Raw genomic sequence first — 24969 nt, forward strand, 5'->3', positions numbered from 1 at the left:
TCCCATGACCCGCCCCTTCTCTGTTTCTGCCTGGTCTTGGTCAGGTGTCTGGTTCGGAGACGTAAACTTTCCTTCTGGGAAACCGATTCGGGTTCGCGTTGGGGCAAACGTTGACAAGGCCATGCTCAGACGGATATTACAAATGGTAAGCTTCCACGACAGCAAGCTGAGCTTTATGACGTTTACTGGAGCCAAATATGATTTTGTATTTTTTATCTTTTTTTTTTTGTGTGAAACGTAGGCCCGTCCTTTTCTGGTTTCTACCGGGGACGCGCTATTTAGTTACCAGCATGTCGCGGATGGGCGGGGTTAATGTGTTCGCGCCGGCGATTTACGCACATTGGCGAAAATAGCACATCACGCCAAGTCGCGGGTAATTTATCAAGCGCTCCCAATGCTGGGGTGCCAAAGTTAGCATTTGATGCTAACCCGTTTATATTGACACAGATTACTTTATTCAGTGGCGTATCAATATTAGTACGTATATGGTACAACATACCACACCAATATATAATTTGGCGGCGTGGCAACGTCCGCCCCGTGTCGTAAATGGACGACATCAGCACATCATTGGCCACCAGATCCTCATATTTGTTTGGTTTCCGTTAGCTAAAATGTTGGCTTGATTCATCAACCATTCCTTAAATGCTAATCGGCGTTAGCCCCCATACTGGCTGCTGCTACATCCTTTTTTTGCGATTTGACCAATCGTAAATTACCATGCCAAGATTCAATAAATCACATTCATTGAAACAGATAACGGCGATGTGACCTTGGATACAGTGTCTCCCGCATAACTTGAAATTTGTTGTCACGTTTACTTGCGAAACATACGTTCAGTATGTCTTCATTTCCCACGATGCAGTGCAATTTGATGTTGAACGGCGAAATCTCGGCAGTCGGCACACACAGACATCACTCGAAAGTTGGCTACATAGTTGAGTTGGTCATGTACGACTCACTCAGTATGTCAGATGAAATGTTAAAAGTTATGGGATATCTGGAGAATGGCCTAGCATTCTCTGGGAAAGACATTTAGCAACAGTAAAAATAAATAAAATAAAAATAAATAATAAATGAAATACCTCTACAAGAGGCTTCAATGTAGCTAAATGCCTTATGTAGATATATATTGACATTTTTTCTATTCTATACTACCGGTATATACTATAGATAGCGTGGTTCTGGTTAATGTTTGAACTGGAAATATTTGAAAAGGGGTGAGTGAATGAAATTTACAGCTCCCTTCCACGCCTTCAATTTGGGGTCATAGTCCTGAGTCCTGACACATATTGAGTTCTCTCATGAAAAAATAAATAAATGAATAAATATTTATATATATATATATATCTCAATGGGCCATATGTAGTATGTGAGATTTTCTTCAGTTGAGCTGAGATGACACTCTTCTCTTGGTACTTCAGAGAGAAGGCGTTACACTGATTGGATACTGACCAGTGTTCCAGCACATATACATTACAAGAGCATTTGGAAAACTGCACCACTTAGCGCTATCAGTGAGCACGACCTGTCGTGACGTGTGATGATGGTTGTGGGAATATTTCTGTTTCTGTGCTGTAACTGTAACCTGATGAGGCTGATAGATAGATAGATAGATACAGCATCTTTTTGTCTGGGCCTTGGACTTTTCAACCATGCACTCATCCTATATTCTAGTTGACTTAGACTTGTTCCACAGGATATGTTAAAGTCTTCAAATAAGCTGTTGAAGATATCCCAAATTCATTAATCTCTCAATTTGTCCTCATGTGGCAATTAAAACGGAGAAAAAAAAAAGTGGAGCACAGTTATAGGCAATATCTCACACACCCAAATGCATATGCGATAAGTCAAGAATTCAAGGGTCCAACTTTTCCATCTGTGGAGCAGTGCGAGATGTGTTGCCCCATCTTTAATTACGTGAATGGCCAGCACTTCTATTTAGCTGGATAACAATGCTACAATAGTGTAGAAATGCACTTAAGCCTGTCACAATAATTTTTTCAGGACAGTTCCAGGTATGTTATGTAAATGAATGACCATTTATCGATTCTGAAAAAAAAAAAAAATACTATCTTGTACATTTTATTCATCGAACAAGAAGTTGTCATAGTAATTATTGTGACAGGCCTAACTATATTGTATTGTATTAAAGCTGTGTCTAATGTTAAGACACCAATCACACTGTTATATTTGTCTGCACAGAAGTTTTGATATAACTTTTTTTATTAAAAGTTATTAGCATGTGCAGGTATACGCAGTAAATGTTCTGTTTTCCAGACTCCTGGGAAAGGAGGCTCCCAGAATGCAGAGTCGGAGCAGCCCAGCACAGAAATTAACCATGACGAAACCTCTGAGGTTCTTTAAAAATTGTCTTGTTTTTTTCCCTTCTTTATCAGCAGTTGCAACAATTAACGTTTCACGTTGGCCTCCACATTTAGGGCTTCATCTGTCCTCAATGCATGAAGTCCCACACCTCAGCAGAGGACTTGTTCAAGCATTATGAGCTGTTCCACGACACTGGAGACCTTCCTGCTCACGTTGCCCCCACCAGGTGGGATTAATATTTATCCATTTATTTCTGTGCCACTTATTAGGAATGGGTGTTTGACTGAGGCTTGGTACGCGTATATTTTTTTTAAATTCTTAAACAATTTTTTTTTTTTTCAAACTGTTGAGAACAGACACATCCGGAAATATTTCTCGAGTGTTTCCGAAGGGGACCGGAGCCTGAAGTATTGTTAGATGGTGACATAAACAAGAAAATACTTGCTTTGGAAAATACTACTTGTGTCTGGGGAACCCACTTTTATATTATTAAAAAAAAAAAAAAAAAAAGACATCTGGTAGCACATATTTATCTTTACTTGTCACCACTTCCCTGTCTCTCAATCAAGGCGCTTCTTTGATTGGCTACATTCCGTTCCTGTCACAAGTTCACTGAGTCAAATGTACACGGAAATATTGAAGGCTGGGTACACACATAAATACAATTGGGTTGTTTTTGTCTCGATTTTGCCAGTTCCCAATCAAGGGTTTCAAATTTTCAAACTTTTATAAGATTGCCCTTATGTCTGAGGTGTGTTAACACTTAAGAACGGATTTGTCACTATTATAAATAAGGTCCAAATCGAGTCAGGCCCGACAATTTCAAATATTAAATATATTGATTGTTCAACATTTACAACCCAAAATCTACGTGTTGCATGGCTCCTTATGATGTACCACATTGGCCACCGGGAGGGAGTATAATACTCAACCATACAGTCTTCCTGTAAAGAAGAAGTTGATTTTATTCTTTGATTGTGTTTACAAAGAAGAACCGTGCTTCTTCGTCGCCTACAGTGCAATTAGTATAAGTGACTCATGCTGTGATATTAGTCATTTTTCATACGAGTTAAAGGATATAGTCCTGTGAGTATTGCTATGTTATCTATGTATGTGTTGCTCTACTGTTTGTTTTCAAATATCCATTGCTTCAAAACCCACAAGTATCTATGCTCGACATTAGCATGTGAATGGTTTTGCATTGTTTGTTTGTGCTAAAACAGAAGTCAAAGCCATGTGCTTGGTTGAAATAAGAAACATACTTTTCTTTGCTTTTATGTTTAGCTTGACAGTAAACTTCAGCAGGGAGTGTCAATAAACAGCTTACAGCCACCTTTTTTTTTTTTTTTTTTTTGAGAATTGGTCACCACTACTCATAGGTCATAGCCATGTTGGTCTTCTCACGCACAGCTCCGGGATTTTTTCTCTCCCAGGCCTAAAGGGAGGCTTGACCGGTACATAGGGAGGCTGAGAAAATAATTTACATTTTAGAATGTTAAATAAAATGCTGGAGTTGGGGCTACACAAATTTCCGACTGGGTTGTTGCGCCCCCTAGCCGCAGTGATGTGCATTCCTGGCTCTTTTCAGTCTGCATATTTGTTGAGACTAAATCAGTCAAACCTCTGAAATCCATTTTGTCTCACTTGCTTTAATAAACATTAGATCAACAATAACTTTCACACAGTGGACTGATGCTCATCTCTTTTGATTGATTGTCCTCTTCTGGGTCACAGGAAAGCAGCATTTGACCTAGGGCTAGATTTTAAGGTGCAACCATGACTAATCACCAGTTAATTGCAGGGCAGTTGGATATTTATGCGCTATAATTATGGACAACAGTATTTTAAACAAAAATTAACCCTCTCCTCATTTTAGGGAAGACCTAACAATGTTGCGGCAGGAGGTTCAGGATCTTCATACATCACTTAAGGTATGTTTTTTTCCCCTCCACTCTAATTTTAGCTGCACAGTCATTTTTCTTAATACAAAGATTTCTTTAATTTCGTTTCTGTTTAGGAAGAAAGATGGTTCTCTGGGGAGCTGAAGAAAGAATTAGACAAAGTCCAAGGACACCTGAAGCAAGTAATTCCTTCAAGATGTTCTAACTTGTGTTAAAGAGGTTTCACTCATTCTAAATGTTGTGGAATATTTAGTCAGCAACATTATGGTGATGCTTTGTCATGCTGTACAGTGTCACACTGTTCTCCCTCAATCCCACAGAATGACGGACAGATGAGCTCAGAAGATTCAGGTGGGGGTTGCGCAACACCCACACGTATGCATATGCAAGATGACAACAATGCCACTAATGTGTCTTTCTGCCCCTTCAGTATTAGAAAAGAAGTTAAACGAATCAGAGACAGAAAAATTTAACATCAAGCAGAAAGCCGCACAGCTGGCCACAGAGATTGTAGGTTAGTGTGGGCATGGGGCTGCCATCCCATTGACGCTCGGTCCATCCTTTTATTGTATGTTGATAAACTAAACTGGTCTTGCTGCATCCACTAGATATAAAGTCCCGTTATGACGAAGAGAAGAGTTTAAGGGAAGCTGCTGACCAGAAACTTTCCAACGTAAGCGAACTGCTTCAACGAGAGAAGAAAGAGAACGAGAAACTCCAGACTGAACTGGTACAACACACAATAAATTGACATTTGTGACAATTCTCTATAGTTGTAAAACACGTTTTTCGTTTAAATGGTGAAGAAAAATGTTTAATTTAGTCTCAAGTATTCTCGACACAGTGCCAGGAGGACCTCCTTTTACGACAGTTTGGTTCCTTAGAATGCGATACAATATGTCACAAATTTATGTTAACCCAGTAGTCAATTCCGAATTACATTAAACATTTGCATGAAAACACCTCTAAACTATTTGTATACAGTAAAACAGTCACGAGTAAAGAGTAAAACAGTTAGCACAGAGTGCGCCTTCTTGTGCCACACATCTTATTCTTACTCTGCATGCAGTACGTAGTAATTAATTATTATTTAAGCCTTTGGGCAGTTAATGTTTGACATTAATTTGCGTTATTGTAATGTAAGTGACCAGATGAAGTAGTTATTGTAATGGAGTAAAATGTCAAGTAACTTCACCCCCATCAATTATTCTTACTTTGTCAGCTTTTATAGATTGAAAACCCACATTGTTTTGATATTTGAAGTTCTTATTAATGTTTAGTTTGAAATGTCCTACTGTGTAAGTAGTCTTTCAATGCACCTGGTGTGTCGCGCGGAACGTGAGTGATGTCAATGGCAAACGCGTGTGATGTCATGAAATTCAGTTTGACTTATAGATGAACCATAACTGTTCAGTAAATTACAAACAATGAGACACGCATCGGCCTGTTACATTCATTTTTGTCCCCTAGAATTCACAATGCAGTACTAGCACCGGTAGTGGAAACAACATGCTCTTTTTGAGCAGCATGCCTGCAGGGATGCTAAGCTAATGTTCATGTTTTTCATTACTGTACTTGCCTTTGACTGTTGGCATAGCTAACATGGTTGCCACATATAACTTATACATTGCATTTGAAGCGAACATAGCCATTGGCAACATGGCCGTCACAGGTGCGTCTGTTAGCTTGCTCTAGTCTGTTCTGTATATCTGTGTCAACAGTGTCTCAAACCAGAAATATGTGGACCAATCCTTTAAATCCTTAGTCCACTGGTCCCTGGTCCATTAAATCGAAGCTCCACTGTACTATAAAAAAAATTAAAAAAACAAAAAAAACAACAACATGTAATAAATATTTGACTTAAAATTGGCAATACAGCTGTAGTGCAAATGATGAACGTGCGGCTATATTTTTGGTGCTAACTGCCTTTACACTGCTTTTTAGCTGCAGCGTCCGGGAGTGGAAGATGTTGAGGTACTGCAGAAGGAGCTTGTGCAGGTGCAGACATTAATGGACAGCATGACTCGCGAGAGAGAGGAGGAGTCTGAGCGCCTCAGAAACCACTATGAGGAGCTGCAGGCTAAGTTCACTTCCTCAGAGGTGAGATTGGGACATTTTATCAGCTCTCTTATCCTTACGCAGCCAATTAGCTGCAACACATTGCCACTCTGTTTTTCTGTACGTTTGGATTTCGGTCGCACTCACTGAACAGCAGTTTTGTGTTGTAAAAAAAAAAAAAAAGTTACATCAGCGCTACAGGATTTTTCTGTATGAAAACATACAGTAGCAACAATAAAATGCAAACAAACTGTTTTATCATTCTTTAATTCAGTGCACATTGTACTCCTCCTTCTACTGTGCACACCTTGGCCACTAGGTGGCAGTATCATACATGCATATTTAATTGTGCAGAAGATTAAGTAGTAGAAATAGACATTTTTCGCAGGTCTTTCTGCATGTGTTCAAATATTTATCTCACAGCGACATTGATGCCTGCTTTGCTAACCTGTCTATGATGTTTTGCATTATTATTTTTTGAAAAGAAGCACCATCTAGTTGTCATAACTCAAAGCATTGCTTGCAACACAACTTAGACTAAACAATCGTTATGTATATGTGCATAAAGTAGTGATTGACTTACCTATAGCAATATCAGTACGAATGTGTGGTTACAACCATGATACCTCCTACTTTGGTCATCATTTGTATGTTGTTGATGTATTCCAATGTACATGTTGGAAATTATTGCTGCCAATAGGTCAGTATGAAATGAATTGTGGTGATTTCAGTCTGTTGTGTGTCTTTGAAACAGCTGGCGGTGACTGTTGTTGTATTGTGGCTTACCTTTTGTCTACATTTTCCTCCCCTTTCTCCTTTGCATCCACATACCGAACAACTCACCAAATCTCATTCTTTCCTCAAGATTCGTAAACTGGAGGTAAAGACCGTTTGAGTTGTGTATTCGTGAAATAACTTTTCTTTCCACACGGCCTTTCCTATTTACAGTATCCATCAAACGTCTGGTTGGTTTTCCATGTTTTTTTTTTGTTTTTTTTAAATGTTCTTCAATATCACAAACTGCTGGTACTTTTCTGTTTCGGTACAAAAGGGTTCTAATGCCTTTCTCCAACTTTTCTTGCAGATGACTATATCACAACTGAAAGCGGAGCTGGAGAAGGGTCCACAGGAAGCAGCTGTCTATACACAGCAGATCCACCAGCTACAGAGTGACTTGAATAATGTTCAACAACTAAGCCAGGTAATGTGCCACAGATGCTTTATAATAGTCATTGAGTTGAGTGATGGAAGTCGGCATCCTAATTGCATGATTTGCAATGCAAAGTTAGCTAGCTAGCAAACCTAAAGGAACTCTTTAAGCTGCATGGAGATGGGGAATAAAAGAACACAACACTTTCTGAACCATTTAGACATTCTGTGTAAAAGGACAACTGGAGTCCTCATATGTTGTAATCTGCCCTAAAACAAGAGTGAGTGACAGGTTACACATACAGTATGCTGTCGTAAAACCTTATCTTAGAAAAGCCACACTACTCTGAAGTGGTTATGGGTCAGTTCTTTCCCCTAGTTTACGTTAGAGGAGGCATAAATGTGTTTCCTGGCTGTCTATTTTATGCTACAAGCCGAATTAAAGAAAAAAAAAAAAGAACACATTATTTGAGAAAAATAAACAGTATTTTCATGCTTATTTCAGATTTAAATAAATTTAAGTTAAAACTATTGGACAGTGACAGCACTAATATGCACGTACTGTATCTTTTTCTTTCTTTAATAGTTGTGTCAGGGCTTTAAATCTGTTTGTTTGTTTTTTTTTTGTTTTTTTTTTAACTAACAACCACAATTTCTTATCTCCATGATCTTGTCTTCTGTATGTCTCCTCCTTCCAGAGTTTTTCTGAAAAACTGGGACGCAAGGAAAAGGAGTATCAGCAGCTGGAGGAGCAACTAAAGACAGAGAAGGATGCCAAAAAGTCATCCCAGCATAGCCTGAGAGAGAAAGAGCGGGAAATTCTGGAGCTCCAGGCCCGAGCCGCTGGAGCTGAAACGTCCCTGCAGAAAGCGAATGCAGAGCTTGGAGAGAAAGCTGAGGAGATGGCCAAGTTGAAGGGTGAGATTACAGACCTGGAGGTGAAGCATGCTGAACTGAAGGTCGAGAGAAAACAGTTGGAACAGCAGAGGGAAGAGAAGGACAGCCAAGGTGCTCAGCAACAGACTGAAATCAGTCAGGTGAGTCCAACCTATCAAAGCTACGGTCATTTTTTTTGCATCCTGCTACGATTCAATTTGGGATGAATTTCCAAGATGATGGGTCACAAATGGCTCATTAAAAGCAGCCAATTGCACGAAGGTTCCACATCATTGCAATTGTCATCTTATAAATAGACTTAATTAATCATGTGAGAGAAATTAAGAGTCTTCTCTGATGTAATCGTTCTCCCTGTGGGCTGTCTAGCTTCATACAAAACTACTGGAGGCAGAGAGGCAAGTGGGTGAGCTGCAAGGTCGTCTGAAAGAACAGAGGCAGCTCTCCGGGGAGAAACTGAAGGACAGAGAGCAGCAAGCAGCCGACCTGCAGCTTAAACTCTCACGTGCTGAAGAACAGGTAGACATGAGATTAATATCAACCGAAATGCTGCATACTACTACTGTAAGTTCAAGTAGTCTTGTATTCATTCACTCATGTATTCAAAAGAAATGGGTAAATGAATACATTGATAAGTGATGTGAAATGTAGTTTAAAAAATACAGACGTTGTTTCCTGGTAGACCAAGGAAAGTTCCAGTAAGAACACAGACCTGCAGCACCAGCTGGAGAAAGCCAAGCAGCAGCACCAGGAGCTGCAAGCACTGCAGCAAAACACCAACGGCAAACTCCGCGAGTCACAGGTATAGTGCACAAGAATCAAAAGATTTTATTTATTTATTTAACTCATTTGCTCCCAAAAAATGCATTAACATGTTCTATTTTAAATATTGCCATGGTCCCAAAAATGTATATATTTTTTTAATACTAGAGTGTACAGAAGGCTTTGATGCAGCCTCTGACCTGAAGAGGTCGCTTAAAGCAATCGTAGTTATTACAAAAAATGGCCAGCAGAGTATAAGAGATCAACCAGGTGCCTTTTGCAACAAGCTCTTGTTCACAGTGTTTTCAACAGGTTAGTGAATAATTCTAAAAGTTAGCTATATTCTAATACTAATTGTGCAAAACTGAAACACATAGAAACATCATTTTTTTGCCCCTGGTGAAAGGAGAGACTCTAATCTTTCATTTGGTAGGTTCCATGTTTTTATAGCAATAGAACACAATATTCCTTGGGGCTTGCAAATTCAGTCAAAATCCAGTGAAACAGTCGGAAGCGGAGGGGGTTGTCTTCAGTGAAAATGGCTGGGAGTGAATGAGTTAACCTTCAGCTTTGCCATGTGGCTATGAATTCCCCAAACAAGTATACAGGGAGTCCTCGCTTTCCTACACCTTTGTCCAATGGCGGTGACATAACCCAAATGTGTCAAGTCGGAACGTGCCGCACTACGCCCATACAGTAATAAAGTCATGATTAAGTGTATGTGAGAAATACTTCCATTTATAGGCTAGGAATGCTTATTATGCTACTTTGAAAATTGTGAAAATTCCACGATCCAGGAATTAGGGCCACCCATACTTCACTGAATCACGCCTCTTTGGTGGTTGTTCAAACATTTCTAGTTTACGCATGGTGGGTGTGTCAGAAGTCTGGATGGGATAGTCACGGCATCTTCAACTGTGCAAGAAAGACGCATAAGAAATGGACGTAAGCGTAAACAGGAGAATATGCTTTGAAATGAAGTTCCTCCACTCATTTTAATATTGCTACTTGGTTCAAAAATAACAATGTATCATTATCTTTATATCAGGCTTTGGCCTGAGTACAATTCAGTATATAGAAATAGACATTCCCATTAGAATGAGAGCCATCAAGGTGTTGCTTTGTCTTACCATTAACCATTACTTGATGTGAATGTGAAATTTGCTCAAAATTACATTCCTGATACGCATGGGTTCTCATTGCTGTAGACTGACCTGGAGCAGGTATTACGCCAGATTGGAGATAAGGACCAGAAGATCCAAAACTTGGAGGCCCTGCTGCAGAAGAGTAAAGACATTGTGACCCAGCTGGAAACTGAGAGAGAAGACTTGTGTGCCAAAATTCAAGCCGGGGAGGGAGAGACTGCTTTGCTCAATCAACTCAAAGAGAAAAACCACACACTTCAGGAACAGGTAAGTGGGGTGACATACTCACACCGACAATGTCCAGTTATCAAGGAAGAAAATGAGAAATTAGTGGCAGAATGGAATAATAACCATCTTGTTTGAAGTTTTTCCTTTCTCCTTCCTTTTTATTCACTGACAACTGCTGGTGGCTATGCACTGTATTTACCAAATTAACTAACTAAATTGGCTCATTTACATGCAAGGACAATCTGGGGCATGCCACTCACCAGGACGAACGAACTGAATTTAGCTAAGTCATCACAATTCACAAATCTGCTTAGAATTGTGCGGAAATAGCTTGTTTTCATAATGGCCCTGGTTAATCTATTATACTCTGCTCCCACCTCCTGGCCGTTTTTGTAATTACTACCATTATTGTCCCACCCATTCTCTGCAGTTGAGAGGCTACTTCAAAGCCTTCTGTATGCTCTAGCATTAAAAAAAAAAAAAAAAGCAAACATAAAAAACGTATAAATACGTCTTTGGGACACTTAATACATTTAAAATAGAACATATTTATACGTTTTTGGGAGCAAGTGAGTTAACATTCTCGTTTTCTCGATATGAAGGTAATCCAGTTGACAGACAAGATGAAGAATCAATCTGAGAGCAACAAGCAGGCCCAGGACAATCTGCATAAACAGGTTCAGGAGCAGAAAACTCTCCTGCGTTCATCCCAGGACCGAGCCCACACCCTGGAGACTTCTGTCACTGAGCTCACTGCTCAGCTGGCAGACAGCAAGGGGAAGGTGACCCAGCTGGACTCCCAGGTAGCTATTGGCCGAGGTACCTCTTTAGTTTGAAGGGCAGCTCTGGATAAATTCCTCCTTTTGTATTTGGCCTGCTTTCCACCAGCTGAAGGCAAAAACAGAGACGTTGCTGTCCACAGAGGCGGCCAAGACTGCACAGAAGGCCAACCTGGAGAACAACCTGGAGTCTGCCCAGCATGCACTGCAGGACAAGCAGCAGGTTACTTGTGCTTCAATGGTTTTAAATCTAATCTTGTGTTAGGCTTTTTTTTTTTTAAAAAAAAAGAAAAAAAGAAAAAAAAAAGCAGAGGTGTCAGTCGATTAAAATTTTTTATCTCAAGACTTCAATAATTAACTCCTGATTAATCACACATTTTATATCTAAATTATAATAGTACAATATTTTTTTCTAATTTTTCATACTCTTATAAAAGTGGGAAGAAGTGTTAACCTAATAGAAATATGGTTGCATTTTTAATCATTGAATCAGTAATTTCATAACAATTTCTACAAAAAAATTAAATTAAATTAAAAACAGGTACTCTACTGTAAAAAAACGTGTGACATTGATTTGTGTTGATCATGTTTCTGTCACTACATGGCATAACTGCGTTTGTAAGACAATGGTGACAGCTCAGTGCATTTTCCTTTTCATATTATGAGCTGACTAATTTTTAACATGAAGTAACTTGTGAAATTCTGCACAGTTCAATTTCAATACGATTGTGCATTGTAAAATTATTGCGACTTTACTGGAAACGGACCATAAATGATCGTTGTGTTCTTTCATATTAATTAATCAAATTTTTAACATCAAGTAACTTGCACATCTAACTTATAACACATATAATTTGCACTTCTGTACATTTTTAAAATTGTAAAATACAACTTGACGCCAGACCCCTCCAATAAATGCATTATTATTTAATTTATTACTGCTAAATTGTGCTGTAGTGACTCCTTTTCACGACGTTGAACGCTTTTATTTTGTTAAGTTCTCGGATGCGCATTGATTGTAAAGTGACACCGCTTTACTGCAAGCGAGCAATCAGCACAATTATGTGTTACAATTACGAGCTATTTTCTGGAGTTGCTGAATAAAATACGTATCACATCTAAAGATCATATGGCTTGGGGTCACTCCAACTGACAAGACGACGTCCATTCGTCTCTCACTGGGGTTTGAGAGTGCCCATGGACACCTTTTGGAGAGCTGGACCAACCTAGCTCATTGGTAACGGCTAACCAAGTGCGTTCTTTCAAAGCAGGGAATCAGTGGTAGTGCTACACAGTCCAAATGGCTCCTCCATGCTAACATTCTGCCTTTTAAACATTGCTTGTTTTAGCTCCAGTGTAGTACCGTGCATTTCTATTGGGTAATTTTGAAGTTTCTGCTGTGTCGTGACTTGGATTCCCTTAGTAGAGGCTTTCCAAATAAGAGGCGGTCGTCAATCGAGCGTTAAAAAAATTGTGATGTGATAGTAACGCGATAATTTTGACACCCATAAAAAATAAATAAATAAGGACTTCATTAATGTCTTTGTTATGAATGCTATATTGTGAAGGAGCTTGTTAAAGTTCAGAAGAAAGTGGCGGAGCAAGCACAGAGGCTCAAGGAGAGGCAGGAGCAGTGCAGCCAGCTGGAAGCCGCTCTCAAGGAATACAAGGACAAACTTCTGGCCTCGGAGCAACATGGAGAGAAGCTGGAGGGACTCAATAAGGTCAGTGTTAACTGCCTCCGATGGATCTGACAACTCACTGAAACGGATGTGCTTGTTTCTCAGAAACTGGAAGCGCAGGTCGCGGAGCTGCAGGTTGCAAGGGATCAAACACTACAAGAAAAGAAGAATCTGCACAAGGAGGCCTCGGAGGTCAAACAGAAAGTGAAGGAGCTGCAGCTTTTGCTGGACAATGAAAAAGCAGCGTGAGTATGGATATGGGTGGATGATTCACAAACTGGGGTGCCCGCAGCACCCGGGATCTGCGAGCCATAACCTGGGGGTCCGTACAATAATTTTCCAGAAATTAATGTTGTATGATTTTAACAACATACTGTATGTAGACCAACGTGCCAACAAAACTGGTCATGACAACAAACGTATGTATTATTTTGTGCTGGTCATTTTCATTTAATGTTAACAAATGACCTTTCCTAAATATTGCCCCATTTAGGAACATGACACTTCAAGAGGAAATGAAGACAAAGAGCTCCTCTTTGAGTGACATCCAGAAACAGTTGGAGTGCTGTGAGCAGGTCAAAGCTACTCTTGAGCTCAATGTGGCCAAGATGACTCAAGAAGGGAAGGCTCAGCATGCAGAATGGGACAAGAAAGCAAAAAGCCTTGCTGCAGACTTGTTGAAGGCCCAACAGGAGAAAGACGGTCAAATGAAAGAGCTGTCCGCCACACAAGAAAGCCTCGGCAAGACCCGAAAGGCCCTGAAAGAATGTCAAAGTCAACTAGACACTGAGAGGAAGACTCAAAAGGCAGCCATGGAGGAAAAGGTCAGTTCCAGTTTATTAATTGTCTACTTGCACAAACACTTGAAGCAGTGGAAGGGACATTCCCTTTTGTATAAAAGGGGCTACTGACAGGTGCATGATGTCAGCAGTTGGCACGATACTCCCCTGATGTCCAGATGCTGCCAAATATTTCCTTTGCCCCACTTAACATTGATTCAATTCTATTGTAGCAGAAATTAGAAGTGTACTTGAACTTGAGACTTTACTGTTTCTGAAACTGAGCATTTTGTCAGTATTAAATGGTCACTTTTAATTGTCATTTAACTCATTCACTCGTAGCCATTTTCACTGAAGCAACCCCCTTGGCTCCCGGCTGTTTTACTGGATTTTGACTGATTTTGCAAGGTCCAGAGAATATTCTGTTCTATTGCTAGAAAAACATGGAACCTACCAAAAGAATAGTCTCTTCTTTCATCAGGAAAAAAACGTTTTGTTTTTTTTAAATTGTTTTTTATCAGTTTTGAGGCAATAAGCATTAGAATGTTCACAAACCTGTTGAAAACTGGGAAAAAGAGCTTGTTGCAACATGGTCCTGGTTGATCTCTTATACTCTGTTGCCACCTGCTGACTGTTTTTCGTAACAACTACCATTGCTTTAAGCGACCTCTTCATGTCAGAAGCTTTATCAAAGCCTTCTATATGCTCTATCATTAAAAAAATAAAAACATTAAAAATATATAAATACCTTTTTGGGAGTGCAGGACAAAGTACTTAAAAACGTATCAGTTAATATAGGTGAGAGGCAAAGAGATGAGGACAGTTATAGCAACTTAAAGGGTAGCACTAAACCACATTTTTTTGCTAACAAACTGTATAAACTATAAATGCTGTCTAAATGTCCTGGTGATTTTTTTTTTACATATTAGTGCATGTTTGTTAAAAGCTTAAATTTGGGGCAAAGGTGAACACAATTTGGCTGTTTGTGCCCTCATTACATGAGAAGTTGCAGACTACGTTACTTGTGAATCGTGGCATAGTCATCCACACCACCCACCGGCTCTCGGACACGCCTCCTTAAACGCCTTCTTAGCGAGTTGCTGCTGTCAATCACAGCTTGTCAGACAATGCCCAGCCCTCTTCCCATTCATGACCCAACGGTCGTCCAGGCAACACCCCCTCTGATCGCCGATTTCAAATCTCAGTGAGGGGTGGAGCAAGAGTCTGACTTCCTGTTAAGTTACTGTTTAAGAAGTTTGGGATAGTTCCAATCAGCCACTCATTTAAAAAGAAACCCTCTGTTATTCTACCCAAAATATTAAATAAATAAAACTTGTCACTTTTTCCTTGCCTCAAGTGTGTCTTCTATTCATAGGAAAAGTCCTATGAAAAGGCAAGAGGCGACCTTCAGAGGAATAATGAGAGCATCAACAAGGCAATGATGGAATCTAAGCAACAATTGGAGAAGATGAGAGAGGTAAGTACTGAAAAGGTCGTATCCACACGTATGTTTTTGAAAAATGTGTTTCACCGCTATATCGGGGCTCATTGTTTGCATCCTGCTTGGCAGCCATTATGTTTCTAAGCAATCTTTTATGGGTTTTTACTAGGGCTGGGTTCAAAATATCGATATATCGAGATCGTATCGATACGCATTTTCATATCCCAATATCGATACATAAAACCATGTAGCAATATATCGACCCCGCCCCCAACACACACACACACGACACATCCAACACAAACAAACAAATGCTACCAAGCCCGTGTCACTTACACGAAGCCAGTATCGATCATCTCCCCACCCACCCCCTCCCCTCAACCACCACTGGAACATTTGCACAAAAACAACAACGTGAATGTCGTGAGTGTCAGTGTTTTTTGTCACTTTCTTTACACAGCCTGTACTGTGGTTATAATTTATTTAAATAATTATTTATTGTTTTTATAAGACCATGGTAAATAAAACAGAGTATTAATGTAACTGCAATGGATTCAATTCTTAATGTAAATATTCATATTTTTACTAATGCATTAAATTACAGCAAGAAGTTTCTACTATTTGCAGCACTGGTACTTTTGACTGTCTAAAATAGGTGCTGCATGAATTCCTCAAATGAATCGAAAATCGTTGTGAATCGTGAATTGAATCGAATAGGGCCCTTGTGAATCGAATCGATCCTGGAAATCTGAATCGATACCCAGCCCTAATTCTTACAATATAGTTACTGTAATGTCCTTGTATGTTGAAAAGTGTGTTTTAAATGTGCTGAAAGTGTGCGGAGTGAGTAGAAATGTAGAAAATGTTTCATACACCTGATGAATGGGACTTCACTGTACATCAACACAGAGCAGGGTTTATAAAAATCTCTGCCCACATAAAAACAAATTAGCAATTGTATTTTGGACAGTGAAAATGCAGGAGAGAGGAAAAAAAAAATGGTTCCGTATTCTGATGATTCTGATTCCTAGATTGATATTATCATCAGCACTCTATATAGGGTCTAAGAAATAGCAGCTTTATATTTTATTTTATTTTATTTTATTTTATTTTATTTTATTTTATTTTATTTTATTTTATTTTATTTTATTTACCGCTTGTGTAATGTGTATTCCAAGTCACAGTTGCATCATGGAAAAATCTCTATTTTCTCAGTCTGAATGCAGTGAAGACAAACCAATAGTTAAAAACAAAAAATCTTCAGCTTGGTTGGAGTTTGCCAAAAGTGGTGTTCAGAACAGCAACCTACATGTGGATGAAAATACCTCTGTACGTGTCTCAGATTATTATTTTTTTTAATGTTACTTTTGTCTCTCCTTAAATGTCAGGTAGAGAAGAAGCTGAAAGTGCAATTGGCATCATTGGAACAGCAGAACGCAAAGTCTCAGGAAGTGCAGAGGGAGAAGGACCAAAACTTGGGGAAGCTGGAGGCGCAACTTAAGACGGCCACGGGAAGTTATGAGGAGGAGTTGAAGAAACTCAAGGGACAAATGGCAGAATTACAGAAAGCCAGCGATAAAAAAGTAGGCATTCGACAAAAATCATTGTGGTATATGTGAGCCATCAAGTTGACACTGTGGTTTTGGTCATCTTCCGAGTGTTTATAAACACACACGTTACTAAATGGGATCGTCTCGTCTAGGTGGAGGATGAGTGCCAACTGAGGCAGCAGGCGACAGAAGTCAACCAGCAGCTGACTTCTGAGAGGAGCCGGACAGCAGAACTGCAGAAGGCCTTAGAGCAAAGTCGCGAAAGCCTCACTAAGATCCAGTCTGACTTGTACGGCAAAGAATCTGAGCTTTCAGCACTACAGCAAGACCTCAAAGTAGGTTCATCCTGGGCTATACTGAAATCTGTTCTGAACAGTTGAAAGTAGAAATGAATCAGAATGGCATTTCATTTCACAGTAATTATGACTATCAGCATTATCACAATAATACTAGAAACAAATGGGGAAAATAATCACAGATGTTGCATGCCAGAACAACTATACAAGACCTGCATTATGGTAACATTAATTGACTGCCAACACATTGAGTGAAATCACAACCAATCAATAATTACTGAGTATGTTTCCATACAGAGAAATCCTTTTAATATTCAGGGGGTTTTAAAAGGCTATTTAAATCTGCAAAAACCCGACGATGCTCCTATTCTGGAACCTGAATAAGACCCCTGTATTTCCACGTTCATAACTTAAATTGTTCATAAAAACACATTCGGAATACCGCTATTGAACGGGGCATTGGTTTGTCTGTTCCACAAGCTCTATTCACATGGAATCTTGGTCTTTGGAGTACAGAAGCGACTCGTATGCGTGGCATCAAAACCACTAGCTAAAATTGCCTTGCTGGATACATTGATTTCTTTGCGACATGTTGACGATATTCTCTCTGGTGAAAATGCCATGACACTATGTAAATCTGTGCACCACGCTTTTGGAGCGGGGAGGAAATCAACAACTTTATTTAGCATGGTGAGTGACATGAATATAATGTGTTTTATTGAACAGAGACAGTTTAAAGTCTATTTGCATAATGACATTGTCCATATGTTGCGGTTTCAATCATGTTTTCCAATTGAGCACGATAAGCATGTATACTCACGCATGTAAACAGCTCCTGAGTGTTTCAGAAAGCGGAATTTTGACCTTAACCCGAGTATTGACTGCATGAAAACGTAATCATTGACATGTACTGTAAAGCGCCTGATTAGTGTATAAACAGTGGCTGAAAAGATAAGTGCTAAGTAAAATCTGGAGAATTTTTGTAGGCCAAAAAAAAAAAAATCACCTTAACTATAGTTGGATCACACACTACTTTTAACCAGTTATATATTTCCCTTATTGTAGGTATCCGAGGACAAGCTACGTTTGAACCAGGAAGAGCTGGCGGCTAACCAGACCCATCAGACTGCCTTAGAAAATCAGATCCAGGAGCTAAAGAAGAGCCGGAGTTCTCTGGAACAGGAGCTAAGCAGTCGAGATCAGAGACTCCAACAGCAGGAGAAGTCATTGAAAGATCTTCAGAAGCAACAGGTGAGACATTTGACAAACAAGCAAATACTGGGCTAGACCGGACGTGTTCTGTCTTTTTCTTACAATTTAATTCCGTAATATTGTTGTAAGAGGTTGGTGTATGCACAGCATCTGTCCGCTTTCACTAATTCGGGAACATGAAGGGCGACGATTTGCAGCTACAAAGTAAAACCTCTGCTTGATGACGCTTGTTCAGGGTCAAGTTAAGGTGGACTTGGAGAAGGAAAGGAGCAAAGCGGAGGAGCTGCTCAAAGCCAAGAGCAACCTGGAAAAAAACAACAGCAGGCTGACGACAGAGATGAAAACGCGAACAGAGAAGAGTGACAAGGTCAGTTCCTGGCCAGTTTGTTCCGATATGGACTGTTGTGTCCTTACCATTACAGTCAAACCTCCGTTTTCGAACGCTTCTGTTCTCGACCAGAAAATTAGAGAATTTTATCTCTCAGACCTCGACCAAAAAATCGGCTTTCAACTGAAAATAGCCGAGCGTACCTGAACGCGACTCACTCGCCGAGTGTAGAAAAGGCTACAAAGCTGTCTATTCCTTAAGTCTTATATGTTCAACTTTAACTGCGTAACTTAGACGAATCCTAATTTGCATAATTTGTAGTCTGTTCATTGGAAAGCGAGTTTACGTGACACAACTTACCCTTGCGTTCGTGCGTGTGGCCGCTTGAACAGAATCAGTCTTCGCCAGCAGCAATAGCAGCAGGAAGTCTTGCGCTAGCGTGTGCGTCAATGACTGGTGGATCCTGTTGTCCTTATTTCTTGTCTGTAACCTTCTTGTCAGAATCAGCTATAGCTTGTTCCTTCTAAAATGTTTGTTACGAATGTTTGGCCGGTGTTTCCTCATCCGCACGTTACCACATAGCACTCGTAAATTGATGTTGCGCTGCTATGCTAAGCCCGAAGCTGGAAGTGTGACCATTTAATTTCACAATAAGAGTGTATACCGGAAGTGATGTTCGAAATGACTCTAGCTTAACTGCGCTAATTTAATTTGGGTAAATTGTTTTGGATTTCGAACAATTCGCTTTTGGAACAGCCTTCTGGAACGGATTATGTTCGAAAACCGAGGTTTGACTGTATTAGGAAAGTTGAAGAGGCGGTAAATGATGAGTCCTGTTTCTTTTACTCGCCACACAACAGTGACTGTTTTAATTCTCTCTTCTTTGAAATGTATAGATTCCTGGTAAATGCCTTACTATCATCATTTAGGTAAACAAGTATTTGAAGCGTCACGCTTTAAATACATGGATTCCGTTCAGCTCTACAAAGCTGTCGTGAAATGTGTCTAAGACTGGAATTACAACATGGTTCAAATGTCAAAATCAGAATTGGCCGCTTAGACGCGCAATGTAAATCCGTTTTAAAGCTGCGTGATCACAGAGATTGGCGAGTGACGCCACCGACAACAATGAACATATGCAAATCCCTCAAGATTGTTGTTGGCGTTTGTGTTGCGCTTCAGGAGCTGCGAGAGTTGCAGGAAGCCAAGCAGCTGTTGATCCAGCAGAAACTGGAGCTGCAGGGCCAGGTGGAGGTTGCGCAGGGCGCCCTCCAGCGGGAACAGAACGAGCACCAGACCACCAGGGACAGCAGGAGTCAGAGAGAGGATCAGCTTCTCGCCAAAACCAAAGAGCTCCAAGATCAGCTGGTAAGCCCACTCAAGAAAGTCCTGCAGTTTTATGTCCAGACCCACCTGCAATGAGTGAATAGAAACACGATATCATTTTTTCCCCCTTGTTTGACCCCTTCCACATGCTTTAAAGACATTTAAACTTATTAAAGCTTTCTTGAAATTTTCAAACTATTCCTAAGCAACTTTTATCACTCTCGCCATCAAAAAAAAAAAAAAGGAGACAATTCCATAACATTCCTGAAGAAAAAAGGAACAGACAGCTGTTTTTCATAATATAATGGGAACATATAATGGGAAAACCCAATGATGTGCTAACAAAAATTAGCATATCTGTAAAGGTTATTATTAGAAATGTTCGTCGTTCAAAACCACTTTGTCAGACCGTTACCAGGTGAGTACTCAACTTTTGAGTAGTCATCGATACCACTAGTATTTTACATTTTAAAAAAAACAGACCATTTTACAGAAAGACCTATATATCCCAATATAGCATTTTTCATTAAAAATGTATGAGATTAATTCAGTGCTTCTCAAAGTGTGGGAGCAAGGTTTTTTTTGTTGTTTTTTTGTTTTTTTAGCTATATTAGAATTAAGTGTAATTTCACATCCAGTACAGTAGGTGGCAGTGGCACGCTCATTGTCAGAATGTATGAAGGGAGTTTAAGTGATGATTAAAGTTATTCATCAGATGTGTATTGCTTTTTTTTGTTTTATTTAATGTTAAGGCTATACAACGTTATACACAGGTGTACTTAGAACAATTTTATAGACAAATTGTACCATTTATAGAAAGTGTAGTTGCAGGGTCACAAAATGTGTTCTTCCTAGGGGGGCATGAGAGAAAGTAATTGAGAAGCACTGAATTAATGGCAATTTTCTCTTCTTCTAATTTTGAGTTATGATCGTAAGACGGCCACAAGAGGGCAGCTAATACCAGTATCGGCCGTTCTGAGTACTTAGGGTTTTTCCTGTGTACAAAATTCAGAGGCGGCCACCTCCACCTCATTTGCTCCCCACCTCCAGCTTGAGCTCAGCAGGAATGCATTTTAACTGCATTTGCACTGATGCACCATTGGAGGCGCTATTATCAACAGCAGTGCACAAGGATAGACCTAAAGCAACCACCGAAGAAGAAACGGGTTTCTTTTTTTCCTTCAAACTTTAATGTACGGAAGAAGAAACAAATCATGGAGCATTGTCACCTCCTCTCGCAGGCATCTGAGAAGCGAGCCAAAGACGAGCAGGTGAAGCGAGGCGAGGAAGCGGAGGCCAAACTGGGTGTCCAGGTGACGGCGCTGAACGAAAACGTGGCCACGCTGAAGAGGGAGTGGCAAGGCAGCCAGAGGCGAGTCTCCGAGCTGGACAAGCAGACGGACGAGCTGCGGGGGGAGATCGCCGTGCTGGAGGCCACCGTCCAACACAACCAGGATGAGAGGCGTGCGCTCTTGGAGAGGTGCGTCCAATGAAAGGCACGTTTGTTTACTGCTTCAAATCAACCATCCATCCATTTTCTGCCACAGGTGCGTGAAGGGCGAAGGAGAAATCGAGAAGCTCCAGGCCAAGGTGTTGGAATTGAGGCGCAAAATGGATGACACGACGGCAGCCATGCAAGAGCTGGGCCGAGAGAACCAGTCCCTCCAGGTTAGGGAGCCGCAGACCACCCGGACCACCGCTGACGCCTCACATCGCATACGAGATCCAAATCGTCACATCTGCTGTGTTTGCTTCTTAAGATTAAGCAGTCCCAGAGTCTTACCAGGAAGTGGGCAGAAGACCACGAGGTGCAGAACTGCATGGCGTGCGGGAAAGGCTTTTCCGTCACTGTCAGGAAGGTAAAAAGGAAGTTCAGATAAGTCTGAATCATTGATAACCGCACACCGACCAGCCACGTTCCGATTGCGCAATATAATGAGGTCCAACCATGCTGTTACTGTGGCAATTCTAAAGCTAATACGAAATAGTTGTCAAATTTTTCTTGACACTAATATGTTCTGTGCACCCCCACTAGTCTACACGCAGCATTCTGATTAATATTGTGTTTGTGGAATATGATTTAAGCAGCAAAATCCACCCGTTTTTAGCTAGCTAAGGGGCAGCCATTTTGTCACCTGCCTTTGACTGATAATGACATCATAGTTGCTCAGGTAACAATCAATCACATGATGTTTGTAAGCTGAGCTGTGATTGGTCATTACCGGAGCCCTGAGCCACTGTGATGTCATTTTCAGTAGACAGCAAGTTTGTTTTTGTTTTATTAAAAGCTAGGGGCGTCAGGTGATTAAAATTTGTAATCGTAATTAATGGCATGACTTCAGTAGTTAACTGGCGATTAATCGAAAATTTTATTTCTGTTCTAAATGTACAATAAAATGCACAATAAAAGTTTTCATACTTTTAAATAAAGTGGAAAAATGTTAAACTAATAGAAATATGGCTGCATCTTTTAGTCATTGATGCAATATTTTCATAATTCATAAAATTGAGTTAAAATTAAAGAGATGTACTGTACTGAAAAAATGAGTGTGATATTGGTTTGTGTTGAGGTCATTTTTTTGCCACTAGATGGCATAGTTGCATTTGTAAGACGGTGACAGCTCAGTGCATTTTTCTTTTCATATTAAGAGCTATCTAATCTTTATCATGAAGTAACGTGAAATTCTGCATATTATTAAAATTGTAAAATACAATATAACTGCTAAAGTTACAGTACAGGCTTTACAATTAAAGGGAAGGTCATTAATCGCATCGTAAAAAAAATAGTGGCGTTAAAGGAACTTTGAATTAACTAAAAATGAACGCACTCATTTTGACACCCCTATTAAAAACATATTTTTATTTTATTTCATTAACAAAAATGTTAATTTGTTAGTTTTTGTTAACTGTAAAAACCTTAAATCGGACTGAAAAAAAAAATGTTTCAGGTAACTCATTTTTATGGTCACTTGCAGAGATGTTAATGTTTATTTTTGTAGTTTCAGTTTGCAGCGTACTAATTACATTTGACTTCCCAACTGATTGTGATTTTGTTCCTGCAGCACCACTGCCGACACTGCGGCAACATCTTCTGCGGCGAGTGCTCGTCAAGGAACGCCCTGACGCCGTCCTCCAAAAAACCCGTGCGGGTGTGCGAGACGTGCTTCGAGGAGCTGCAAGGCTGAATTGACTCTCAAGGGGAAAAAATACAAACAAACAAAACTCAAGTTGTCGTATTCATGTGAGATGCGCACCAAAAAGGACAGACCCAGCGGTGTGACGAGAAACCTGCGAGTATCATGGTTACGTGATGACGTGGGAGTTGCGTGTACATGTTTTTGTGCCTTTTGCTTATTCTGCGAACGACCACCGGGCGGCGACAGAAGCAAGTAAACGCCTCCCATGACTTTTTAAGTTCTCTTTATCTGCAGTGTTTTTTTGCTTCTGTGAAAGTGGCGTGAAAAGTCGTCGAGACGTTGCCGGTGTCGCTGGGGCAAGTCAGTCTGTAAAAGTGATGTTGAAAAAGCACAGCTGCCGCGCAAATGTAAATGCAAGTGACTATTTTGTCTTATAAAATGAAGAAACAAAATCGTATCTATATTTTTATTTATTCACAATTCCTCCATCTGTTTAGCTTTTGATGAGATTAATGTGTTGATTTAGATTTATGAAAGGTAAAATGCCACATTTGGGACAGATTTCGAAGCTCTGATGTCAGATCAGTTACTGCATGTTGCCTTTGTGTGGCAGCCTGTGTGTGTGTGCGTTTGTTGATATTGTTGTATATCATGACCAAAGAATGTGAGGAGAGGAAAAACCCAATTTCGTATTTCAGTACAATAACATTAGCAAATTGTTTTTAACACAGCACTGCACGCTGCGTGACATTCTTTTTACGTGCCACATTTGTATTTTTGCGTGTTAATATCTTTCATAAGGTGGTGCTTGTGTTTTTTTTTTTTCTTCAAACTGGTAATGCAGCCATTAAATATGCCTGCATATTTTTTATTTATTTTTTTTGTCTGGAATGGATGAATTACTGCTGTCATACGTCAGGATGCACACAGCACGACCTGCACTTATTAATTGCCCGTTTTTTCTCTGATGCCTGTAAGAATTGAAATCCTTGTTTAATTTATGACCACAGTTGTCAATCATTTGTTAGTTTGTTTAGGACTGAAGCAGGCTGTACAATTATAACATTTTGGCATCATGCTCCAACTTGTGTCCATCTCAGTTTCACAAATACTTTTTGTGTGTGTGTGTGTGTGTTATTTTATGTCTACCTCAGATTGGTAGGTGAGTGGGAGCGCTATTCCAACCTTCACGTCATGTGTCATAATAGTCTGCAGAGAGACCACAGTACATAAACCTATTCATAGCCGATTTTCTCAAGATTCAGCATTTCTGTCCCTGGAATGGTTATTACAAAGGCTGACGTAATTATCTTTATATAATGCTTTTCACAAGGGAAAGGAAATGTAAAATTTGCGTGGGTGCATATTTTTTTTTTCTATCCGACCACACGTCTGTTGATTAGACACTGAACCGTTGCTTTCTTCTTTGTTCTGCCTGCTGTCAAGAATGCTAATCGGCGTAACGATATCTCATGGTGTGAACGGTTTGATCTGGTGGCTGGAAGTGAAGGCCTTTATGCGCCATTACCTCTGTCAAGGTGGGCCAACATGTATCGAGACAAGAAAGAGAAGCTGTACTCCACACTCACTTGAATCAGTTCATTTTCTAATTCATGCAAAGATGAACGCAAATAAAACATTTATCATGACATCGTGTTCCCACGCTCTGATTCTTTGTTTGGAATGTCAGCGTGTGAGTAAGAGCAAATGCCACAGGCTGAAAATGAATTCTTGGCACATCTGGATTCAGGAAGTCTGGATTGTAAAACTTGGAAAGTTTCCATCTTGCAGCATAATCCCGACGTCACGTTAAATTACATATGAATAGATTTTTGGGTGAAACATACCATTTATGACAAAACCAAAATGTTTATTTTAACAAAGGAATTCTGGAAATATTTATATAACTACGTATATACATAAACTACTATGTACGACATAACCTGCAGAACACAATTGGGAAAGAAATTATTT

At 39.9% G+C, this 24969-nt stretch overlaps 1 protein-coding gene across 3 annotated transcripts; it reads left to right on the top strand.

The window, feature by feature from the left end:
* Positions 1–19: 19 nt before the first annotated feature.
* Positions 20–24646, top strand: eea1 (early endosome antigen 1). 3 transcript variants are annotated; one of them, XM_077516524.1, is made up of 30 exons: positions 20–145; positions 2281–2358; positions 2442–2554; positions 4205–4259; positions 4346–4411; positions 4550–4580; positions 4660–4743; positions 4838–4959; positions 6174–6329; positions 7153–7167; positions 7372–7488; positions 8135–8473; positions 8700–8849; positions 9013–9132; positions 10301–10504; positions 11068–11268; positions 11354–11467; positions 12813–12968; positions 13032–13171; positions 13420–13750; positions 15081–15182; positions 16535–16729; positions 16849–17031; positions 18058–18243; positions 18440–18571; positions 19715–19900; positions 21100–21338; positions 21406–21526; positions 21619–21717; positions 22921–24646. In XM_077516524.1, the coding sequence occupies exons 1-30, from the start codon at positions 122–124 to the stop codon at positions 23041–23043; spliced, it is 4182 nt and encodes a 1393-aa protein (XP_077372650.1). In that variant the 5' UTR covers positions 20–121; the 3' UTR covers positions 23044–24646. The 3 variants fall into 3 exon arrangements, with proteins under 3 accessions (XP_077372650.1, XP_077372651.1, XP_077372652.1); XM_077516525.1 differs by lacking the exon at positions 7153–7167; XM_077516526.1 differs by lacking the exons at positions 20–145; positions 2281–2358 and having other exon boundaries at positions 2462–2554; positions 4346–4407.
* The last annotated feature ends 323 nt before the right edge of the window (positions 24647–24969 follow it).

This window comes from Festucalex cinctus, chromosome 3 (assembly GCF_051991245.1).
Source record: "Festucalex cinctus isolate MCC-2025b chromosome 3, RoL_Fcin_1.0, whole genome shotgun sequence".
In the NCBI taxonomy this organism is placed as follows: Eukaryota; Metazoa; Chordata; class Actinopteri; order Syngnathiformes; family Syngnathidae; genus Festucalex; species Festucalex cinctus.

What these genes read in the sequence shown, in the direction of transcription:
- eea1 (XM_077516524.1), top strand. Translation starts at nt 122, where the DNA reads ATGCTCAGACGGATATTACAAATG. An exon ending in TGACCCAGCTGGACTCCCAG is followed by an intron (nt 11,269 to 11,353) that starts GTAGCTATTGGC and finishes GCTTTCCACCAG; the next exon opens with CTGAAGGCAAAAACAGAGAC. An exon ending in GAACAGAGAAGAGTGACAAG is followed by an intron (nt 18,572 to 19,714) that starts GTCAGTTCCTGG and finishes GTTGCGCTTCAG; the next exon opens with GAGCTGCGAGAGTTGCAGGA.